This window comes from Belonocnema kinseyi, chromosome 9 (assembly GCF_010883055.1).
Source record: "Belonocnema kinseyi isolate 2016_QV_RU_SX_M_011 chromosome 9, B_treatae_v1, whole genome shotgun sequence".
Taxonomy (NCBI): domain Eukaryota; kingdom Metazoa; phylum Arthropoda; class Insecta; order Hymenoptera; family Cynipidae; genus Belonocnema; species Belonocnema kinseyi.
In genome coordinates this window covers 127,579,903-127,589,713 of record NC_046665.1, presented here as the reverse complement: position 1 = coordinate 127,589,713, position 9,811 = coordinate 127,579,903, and the positions used below count along the sequence as shown (strand labels likewise).

Below are 9,811 nucleotides of genomic sequence, written 5' to 3'. Positions count from 1 at the left end.
AGTCTTATGGGAGGGCTCAACAGAATGAGGTAATACTCTTGAACAAAATCACGAACTTTTATAAATCAATGTTATCCGAGTGCCTTAAAATAAAAGGAATCGCTTAGTACCATAATAAAGGGGGGTTGACGATGTCATTGGTGAAAAATTTGAATGAAAAACTGCAAATATTGCACAATAGCTGTGACTATCTGAGGCATATCATATCATATCATATCATATGTTTCTGTCACTTTTTTTTGTCGTTTTCTACTTTTTTATTAAGATGACATTATAATATGCGTATATCAATAAAATTCAAATAAAGACTGATCGCATGATAGATAGCCCTCACAGTGCCCCCCACATTGTACGGCACCAAACGCCCAAGCCACCTTAACATATATAGAATAATTCAGGTTTCTAATCAAATCTTCTCTAAATTAATAGAATCTTCTCGTTCCCCTTTTTACTCGTTTTATTTTCACTTAAATGCAAACTGACTTGATAAAAACAAATTTAAAAATCCAAACTTTTTTGGTTCATAATTCATCACTTTTGTTTAAAAAATCGACAATTTTGTTAACCAATTATCTTTTTTTTTATTGAAAGGTCTACTATTATATTATAAATCCCTTTTGTTTTAAAATTAAACAGTGTTGATGAAAATTCGACTTTTTGGATAGAAAATTCATTCTTTTGGATTGAAAAGTCACCTCTTTCTTGGCAAACTTCATTCTTTCTTGGTTAAAACAAAAATATTGATTCAAATGTAAATGTCTTTTCAAAATTCGTCTATCAGACTTAGAAATTAAAAAGATATGAATTTTCACCAAAAGAGTTACAAAATTTTCACCCTATAGAGTGGAATTTTTTTAGAATATGGACGAATTTTTATCCAAAATAGTTGAATTTTCATTGAGAAATGTTACATTTTTCACAAAGGTGTTTCTCCTTATCTAAGAAAGGTCACTTTTCCACATAAAAAAAAAACAATTTTCAACGAGAAAAATGAATTCTCAACGAAAAATTAAATAGATGATATTTCAAAAAAAAAAACACGAGTTTTCAAAAAATACACGAAATTCCAATCAAATAGTTTAATTTTCCGTTTAAAAAATTAATTAGGAACATAATATTTAAATCTTCAACCAAAAATATGAGTCTACAAATTTAAAACAAGAAGCTGATATTAAAGAAAAATATACTAGATTATATTTGTACCAGGAAGAGTTTAATTTGAAATAAAAACAGTTAAATTCATTCATAAAAAATGAATTTTGAAAATATTAGTTGAATTCTTAGACAACAAAATCATTTTTTTTTATAAAAAGGCGAATTTGCAACTAAATAGTTAAATCTTCAACTAAAATGATGAATCTTTAACAAAAGATGAATTTTCAACAAACTACTTTATTTTTTAAACAAATATTTCTGGGTACAACAAAAAAATTCATTTTTTTGCCAAAAAAAATTTAAATGTTCTGTTGAAAATTATTTTTTTTTAAACTGGAAATTCAGCTGCTCTGTAGAATTTCTACAATTTAACTTTTTTTTCCTAACTGAAATTTTTTCTTAGTTGAAAATGTAAATATTTTGTTAAAAATTCGTTTTTTTTTTTGCTGAAAATTAATTTTTTAACGGAAGTCACCTGTTTTGTTGAAAAAACAAATTTTTTAAATTAAAAATTCATATTTCTGGGTGCAACAAAAAAATTAATTTTTGGTCATAAAAGCAAATTCAACTTTTCTGTTGAAAATTAATTTTTTTTTAAACTGAAAATTCAGCTACTCGATAGAATTTCTGAAATTTAACTTTTTTTTCTTAACTGAAATTTTTTCTTAGCTGAAGCTTGGTTGAAATTAAAAGTTTGGTTGAAAATAAAATGTTTTTATTAAAAATTCGACTGCTTTATAAAACATTTCTATTTTGGCTTAAAAATTCAACAAATATAATGAAACATTTTTTTTCTTTCACGACAGAAAAATCTGTCTTTGTAAAGAAACAGTTTTTGTTTAGAAATTTAACAATTCGGTTGGAAACTTACTTTTATACTTCATTGAAAATTCAATTCTTTTGTTTAAAATTCGTCTTTTGGGTTGAATTCAACTGTTTTTGTTCCAAAATTAAATTTTTTTTTGAAATATCAACCATTATATTGAAATATGTTTTTCTTTTGGGTTGAAAATTAATTTTTTTAACTTAAAGTTCACCTGTTTGTTTGAAAATTAATTTTTTTGTTCCAAATACATATTTTGGGTCGAAAACTCAACTGTTTAATATAAAAATATTTTTTTTTTAATTGAAAATTTAAAAATTTGGTTTAAAACCTTTTTACTTTCGCGACAGAAAACCCTTTCTTAGTAAAAAATCGTTATTTTTTATTTATTTCGAAATTCAAGTTTGGAATCTTTTTTTTCTACTTGACTAAAAATTCTTTCTAGGACGAAAATTCAACTTTTCTTAAAGATTCGTCTTTTGTGTTGAAATCAACTATTTTTGTTTGATAATTAAAATCATTTGAAATAAAAATCATTATGTTGAAAATATGTTTTTTTTGGATTGAAAAATAATTTTTTTAACTGAAATGTCATCTGTTTGCTTGAAAATTAACTTTTTTATTGAAAATACATATTTCTGGGTCGAAAATTTAACTATTTATAATAAAATTAATATTTTTTATTTTTAAATATTTAACAATTTGGTTGAAACCTTTTTTCTTTCGCGGCAGAAGAAAATTCTTTCTTGCTTAAAAAATAGTTTTTTTTATTTTTTTCAAAATTCGCCAATTTGTTTAAAATCTTTTTTCCTACTTAAATGAAAATTCTTTCTTGGGTAAAAAATTCAACTCTTTCGTAAAAAAATTCGTCTTTTTGACTTGGGAATTTAACAATTTATTTGAAAAAAAAAAAAAGAATTTCTACACTTCGAAATATTTCTTGAAAAAAATATTTCTCTTCGCTAAAAATGTTTGAAATTCGTATCTTTTTATTGGATATTCAACAAATTGCTCAGGATCTTTGTTTTTATTTTTTGACTCAAAATTCTTCCTTTATTAAAAGTTCTGTCAAAAAATTCAACAATTTTGTTTTTAAAAAAGGGATGAATTTAACAAAAATGTTGAACTTTCATCCAACTAGTACAATTTATACCCCAAAAAGTTGAATTTTAAAGGAAAAATAAAATATTTTTCAACTAATTCAGTTGTTCGCATTTCAGCAAAATACCGAGAAAACGAGGGGTGTTTCTTAAAAACAAGGAATTCTTTTTAAAAAATGGGAATAAAGGAAAGAGTGTGAAGCCTGAAATCTACAAATAATCACAAATAAAACTAAATATTGAAAAAAAAAGTAGCAAAGAAAAAAGTGCTAAGAACAGAAATAAAAAAATGCAATCTTGAAATAAGAACGTAAAATTAAAACTCTAAAATAAAAGCAAGCAAAAAATAAAACGTCAGCCTTGGACATTCTAAATTTGATAATTTCTTTTGGGAATCTTTCTTCGACTTTTTACCTTAATGTCCAAAACCGGTCCTTTGTGTACTGTATACTGAATTTTAGGAATCTCAATCTCTGCATCCTTGAGACTTTCAACCTGGTTTTCATCTCGACTTCCCTCCGCCGCAGTTTCACCCGCATTTTTCTCAACCCTCTTTATCTCTCCAGCATCTTTTTCGGGAGCCTCCTCATTTTGTTCAGCAACTTTTTTCGTGGAATCTTGACCAGAATTTCCCTCAACCTCCTTCACTTCACTCACACCCTCAACTGGCGGACTCTCTTCCTGACACTTTTCCTCCACAACCTGCCCCTCTCTTTTCTCCTCAACTTTCTCCTCCCTTTTCTCCTCACCCTGCTCATCTTTTTTCTTCTCCCCAACTTCTTGCTTCTTCTTCTTCTGCTCCTCCTCCTCCTCCTCCTCTTCAATTCCTTGCCTCTTCTTCTCAACTTCCTGATTCATCTTCTTCTTCTTCTCCTCCTCAGCTTCCTGCGCCTTCTTCTTCTTCTTCTTCTCCTCAACTTCATCCCTCTTCTCCTCAACTTGATCCTTTTTCTTCTCGTCAATTTTTACAGCCTCAAGTTTGTTCCCCTGATCCATTTTGAAAATATAACAAGTAGTCTCAGTACTACTTCCCTCCAATCTCTCATCAATCGAGATCCTCTTGATTTCCTGGACCTTCAAAATCTCCTCCTGGAGAGAAGTTGTATTTTTTAACAGATTTTGTCTATCCGGAACTGGATTGATCCTCGACAATCCTAACCTCTTCAAAACACCCTGAGGCAATTCTTGTCTCAAAAAGGTGTACTTCAAATCCACCAATTTCACTCTACATTTCTCCATCTCATCCCTAGTTTTCTTTTTCCTGTCCTTGCGTCTCGTTCTAATTTCCGATTTCAGCAAATCCCTGATTTTCGAGTACAAAACTTTCTCGGAAACTTTTTCGGGAACCTTCTCAGGAACCTTTTCAGAAACTTTATCACTCAAAATTCTCTTTCGCTTTTTCGGAGGTTCCGAGTCAAGTGACTCTCTCTGTCTCGAGGATGCTCTCGAACTTCTCCTCGTAATTTTTCCCGCTCTCGACAAACTTCTCGCTGGTCTCTTCCTCTTTCGACTCGAGTCCGAGAAGGAATCGTCCGAAATCGGAGACAGCAAATCTGCTCTTTCCAAAGATTTACTCGAGTCCGCAGACTTCAAGCTTGGCTGGGAGAAGTCCATTTTTTCAACATTTTCATTTGCCGTTTCATCGTTTACTGTCTCACTCACGGGATTTTCACTCTCCACAGTTGGACGATCCCGATTCTCAACATTTGAATTTATTCTCTGCACTTCTTCATTCAGACTCTCCTCCTCAATCGTCTCTGCAAAGAGAATTCTCGCGACTTGCTGAATCTGCTTTTCCGGCGACTTCTCTTCATCATGAGAAACATTAAAACCTTTACAGGGAGTTTGATCCTCTGGTCCTGGAATATCGCTAGAAATGTCCAAATTTGGAGACTTTGGTGTTTCCTTCTCAGAAATTTGATTCTTCTCATCAAGAAACTTTTGACTCTTGTCACTTTTATCGGATTTCGGAGTAGTCTTTTTCTTCTCCTCTCTCGCTTTTCTCGCCTCGGCCATCTCTTTCCTGAAGGATTGCTCAAGCAGGGCCAATCCAGTATTATTTTTCTTCAATTTACTCTCCTTGTTCGGTTCTAGAGTCTCCAGAGTACTCTCGTCCGAGTAAATCAGAGCAGAATCGAGAGTTCTCTTTTTCTTCGGGGTTACGGAATTTCTCTTCCTCTCCTTCTCAATTTTCACACCTTCAGGACTCTCAGTTTTCTTCTTCAGAGCATCAATTCTGTCAACCTGGATAATAGGCATCCCCATTTTTTTCTCCTTCTCTGGACTCTCCTTTTCCTGGGTCCTCTCAATCTTTTCCTCCTTCTTCTTTGCCTTTTCTCGCTCATGTTTTCCCTTAATCTTGACAAATATTCTCTGCTCTGTATTCAGAGCTGGCGACTCTTTCGGCTTCTTTGCCCTAGTCTCATCCTCCTCGGGACTCTTCATCACACTTTTTGGCCTCTTTCTTTTTTCGCCAACCTTCACCCTTTCTTCGTCGCTCAGAATTTTCGCCGAAACTTTCATCACACTTTTCGGTCTCTCACTCCCCTTGGCAGCAAGTTTTTTCTTACTCAAAAGAGCAACTTCCTCGTCCGAAGTGTCGTCCGTAATTTTCGCGACCAACTTCATCGCACTTTTCGGCCTCTCAGTCACTTTCGGGGTTTTTTTCTTGCTCGAAACAGCAGCAGCAGCAGCAGCACTTTCCTCGTCGGAAGTTTCGTCGGTAATTTTTGAAACCAGTTTCATCGCACTTTTTGGTCTCTCAGTCACTTTTGTCGATTTTTTCTTACTCAAAACAGCACTTTCCTCGTCAGACGTGTCATCGGTAATTTTCGAGACCAATTTCATCGCACTTTTGGGCCTCTTCAAAATCTTCTTCTTTGTTTTCTCCTCCTCCTCGTCGCTCGACTTGTCCTTGGAAAAGAGCATCACACTTTTTGGCCTCTTTGGCGTTGTTTTCTTCTTCTTCTCATCGTCCCAGTTGGAAACTTTCATCACACTTTTTGGCCTCTTCTTCAACTCCGTCTCCTTCTCCCTCTCCTCTTCAATCTTCTTGAATCTCGCTCGTTTTTGAATTTGATCCAGAGGCAAATTTTCAAAGTCAGACTCCGACTCGGCATTTTTCTTCACCTTTGTTGTCAACTTCTTCTGCTTCTCTCTAGAAATTCTCGCGACTTCTTCGTCTGAACTCGTACCCGACAATTTTTTCCCTTGAGAATCAGCCTTTGTCAACTTTTTCACTTTCTCATCCTCGCTCAACTTTTTCTCTTTGCTCTCTTTCGAGAAAAAGGCAACTTCATCATCCTCAGGTGTCGGCTTTTTATCTCCATTCTCGGAATTGGCCTTTTTCTCCATTTCGGCCATTTTTTCGTACAGTTTTGTCTTTTCACCCATCAACTTTTGAATTTCATTGTCAATTTCCTTCATTCTCTCGAGCAACGAGAGCGTCGTGACGGGTTTCATAACCTCTTTTATCGCTTCCTTGACCTCCTCCTTCATCTTCTTCTCCTTCTTCCTCTTCATTTTTCTCTTGTGTTTCACCTTGTGCAGATTTTTGTCAACCTCGTTGTGTCTCACTCCCATCTTTTTGTTTAAACTATCAGATTCGGTCACCGCGAGACTTCTAACCTCAAATTCGGAATTTATCGGCACTTTACCTTCACTCTCGGGCACTTTTTCACTCGGTACTGTTTTCTCACTCGCGATATCGCAATTATCTGGCCTCACAATCGTGACGCCTGTTTGCAAAATAACTTCCGAAATTTTAGTCGGCTTCGACCTAACCTCAAAATTGTAACTAAACTGATCCGAATTTTCGGCTTCTGGGACCACAGGCTTCGGAATTTCTTCCAAATCCGGAACGGGAACTGAAACTGACTCGACAAGAGTCTCACTAATCGAGGATTTTGACGTTAATTCCGCGAAATACGCTGCTCTCTCGTCGACGCGACACTCGTTATCTTCACCCTTCTCGGTAAACAAATCCGCCGTCGCGCATTTTCTCACGTCTGGCAGAACTTTCTGATCACTCTCCAGACTCGGCTTTTCCACGAAATTTTCCGAATCCACGTGCAAATTTAACTCAATTAAATCATCGAGTTCGCGCGATTCAATCACGTGACTCGAAGATGTCGCCACCGTTGTCTCGACAATGGCGGGAATTTCAAAATTTTCTATCGCGGCAATTTCAAAATTGTTGACCAAGACAGATTCGTCCGGCAAATTGGTGGTGGGTTCAAACAGCTCCTGAATATTCTGCTCGGGCTCGTTTTTCGCGTAATCGGGAGACTTTGTCTTTAGCCTCAAATCGCAATTATTTTCGCCACTCAATTCCTCGATGAGCGCCTTCGCAGGATTTACCTCTTCAGGCAAATCGCTCAAAATCGGCAATTCGGTAACCAACTTCAAATTGTCCTCGATTCCAAACTCGAAAAGTTCCGGCTTCTCCTGCAGATCATCCTCAAAAATATTCTCTATCTCGAGCTTTTTCTCGTCTTCGAAATTCGATTTCATTTCCGAAATTTCGTCCTCTTTCAGGGACATGTTTCCAAAAAAGACTTCCTTGGCTGGACAAACGTCAATTGGATCTTCCATTAAATCCTGAACGAGGGTTGGATAATTTTCCAAGTCCATTGTAAAATATTTTGATATTTCCTCAGAGGGAACTGTGTCCGGCAAACCGTCGCTTATTAATTTTTCAATCTTTGCATTATTTTTTCCATAAATTTTCAACTTTCTGACATTATAAGGCTTTGCCTTGGGAACTTTTTTCTCTTTAGAAATTTTCGGATCTTTCTCAGCAGGAATTTTGGAATCTTTCTCAGTAGGAATTTCAGGATCATTCTCATCAGGAATTTTGCGATCTTTTTCAGTAGGCACTTTGGAATCTTCCTCAGTACAAATTGCGGGATCTTTCTTATCAGAAACTTGGTGATATTTTTCATCCGCAATTTTGGGTTCTTTTTCCTCAGGAATTTTGAGATCTTTTTCCTCAGGAATTTTGGAATCTTTCTCATCAGAAATTTTGAAACCTTGCTCATCAGGAATTTGGGAATCTTTCTCATCCGGAATTTCGGAACCTTTCTCATCGGGAATTTTGGCATCTTTCTCATCCGGAATTTTGGAATCTTTCTCATCAGTAATTATGGGATCTTTTTCATTAGAAATGTTGGAATCTTTCTCTTCAGAAATCTTAAGATCTTTCTTACTGGCAATCTGAGAATCTATCTCATTAGAAATCTTGGAATCTTTCTCACTAGGAACCTTGGGATCCTTCTCTTTGGGAATCTTGGACTCTTTCTCTTTGGGAGCCTTGGGATCTTTTTCTCTGGGCATCTTGGAATTAGGTTCCATTTTGTCTTTTCTAGAATCTTTTAAATTAGTTTGCGAATCCGATTCGGAGGAAATGGAAGACCTCCGAAGAGGGCTCTCAATTTTTTTCTCGATAACAACAAGAGGTGTCGACTCATTTTTGATTTTCTTGGAACTTTTTGGTTTGTTTTTGAGCTTCAGTTCCTTGCCACCTTCAGACTTGATAAATTTGAATTTCCGCTCGTCAGAATCTTTTGCTTTTGGATCACTCTTTGAAATTTTCTCCTTCTTCGAAATTTTTTCGAGGGCTGCTTTTGTCGCTAAACGAGGATCCCGCAGAGCTATTGGACTTTTTATTCCGTCATTTTTCGATTCTTCTCGCTTCTTTTGAATTTCTGCTTTTGGTGGTTCCTTAATTGTCGAATTTGCTTTTGGTTTTAGGTCTTCGATGACTCGAGGTTTAGTGGCTATTGGAATGTTAAGAAGGTCGGTTGTCAGGGAAATTGGATTCTGGACAAGTTCCTTAAATTTTTCCTGCTCTTTCTTCCTTCTTTCGAGGGTTCGGGCTTTGTAGGCTTGAATATCGATTCGTTTTGGTTTTTTCTCTCGAACGGATCCTTGCGATTTTCCTGGCGATTTCGGTTTCTTTTCAACCTAGAAACAAATTTTTTTTCCAATATTCATAATCACGCTTCAAACCGTCATATTGAAATAAATTTTTCTTTCAATATTTAACACCACGTTTTTAAATGTCATATTGAATATTAAAAATATAAACCTTTAGATAGAAATCCAAAAAATAATATGACGGCGAGTCACAGGGCCTAAAATGTTGAGTAGCATTAATTAATTGATAAGTATTAAAAATTAACATCAATATTTTAAAAATTAATTATTGTTTAGTCTATGAATGAGCGAAATTAATATTTATTTGTCACTGGCTTCACAGTCTTAGAACCCAATAAGAAACTTAGAATTTTTTTTAATTAATAATTCAATTAATTTGTTAAAAATAGAACTAATTTGTTAAATTTTTATATTGTTAAAAAAATTAGAGCTATTTTGATGAAAATTGATATTTTTTGGATGAATTTAACGGTTTTTTATTTAAAATATTACCCTTTTTCAATTTAAAACTCTACTTTTATATTTTTGATTGAGAATTCATCTCCTTTTAGTAAAAAATTAAATTCATTTTTTAAAACTCAACAATTTAGATAAAAAGACATCTTTTTGGTTAAAAAAAATTTAACTATTTGGTCGACTTTTTTTCTTGGTTTAAAAATTAAAGCTATTTGGTTGAAAATTTGTATTTTTTGATCAATTGAACTATTTTCATTTGAAATGCACACCTTTTTAAATTGGAAATTAATCGTTTTGTTGAAAATTCAGCAATTTAGTTTATAAGTCATATTTTTTGTAG

The 9,811-nt window shown here is 34.2% G+C and overlaps 1 protein-coding gene across 1 annotated transcript in view; it reads right to left on the bottom strand.

The window, feature by feature from the left end:
• Window positions 1-9,811, bottom strand: part of LOC117180741 (titin-like) — an 85,561-nt gene that overhangs the window by 14,885 nt on the left and 60,865 nt on the right. Inside the window, exon 7 of the mRNA XM_033373231.1 lies at window positions 3,493-9,042. Coding sequence (XP_033229122.1) covers window positions 3,493-9,042 — 5,550 coding nt within the window. The remainder of the gene's footprint in view (window positions 1-3,492; window positions 9,043-9,811) is intronic.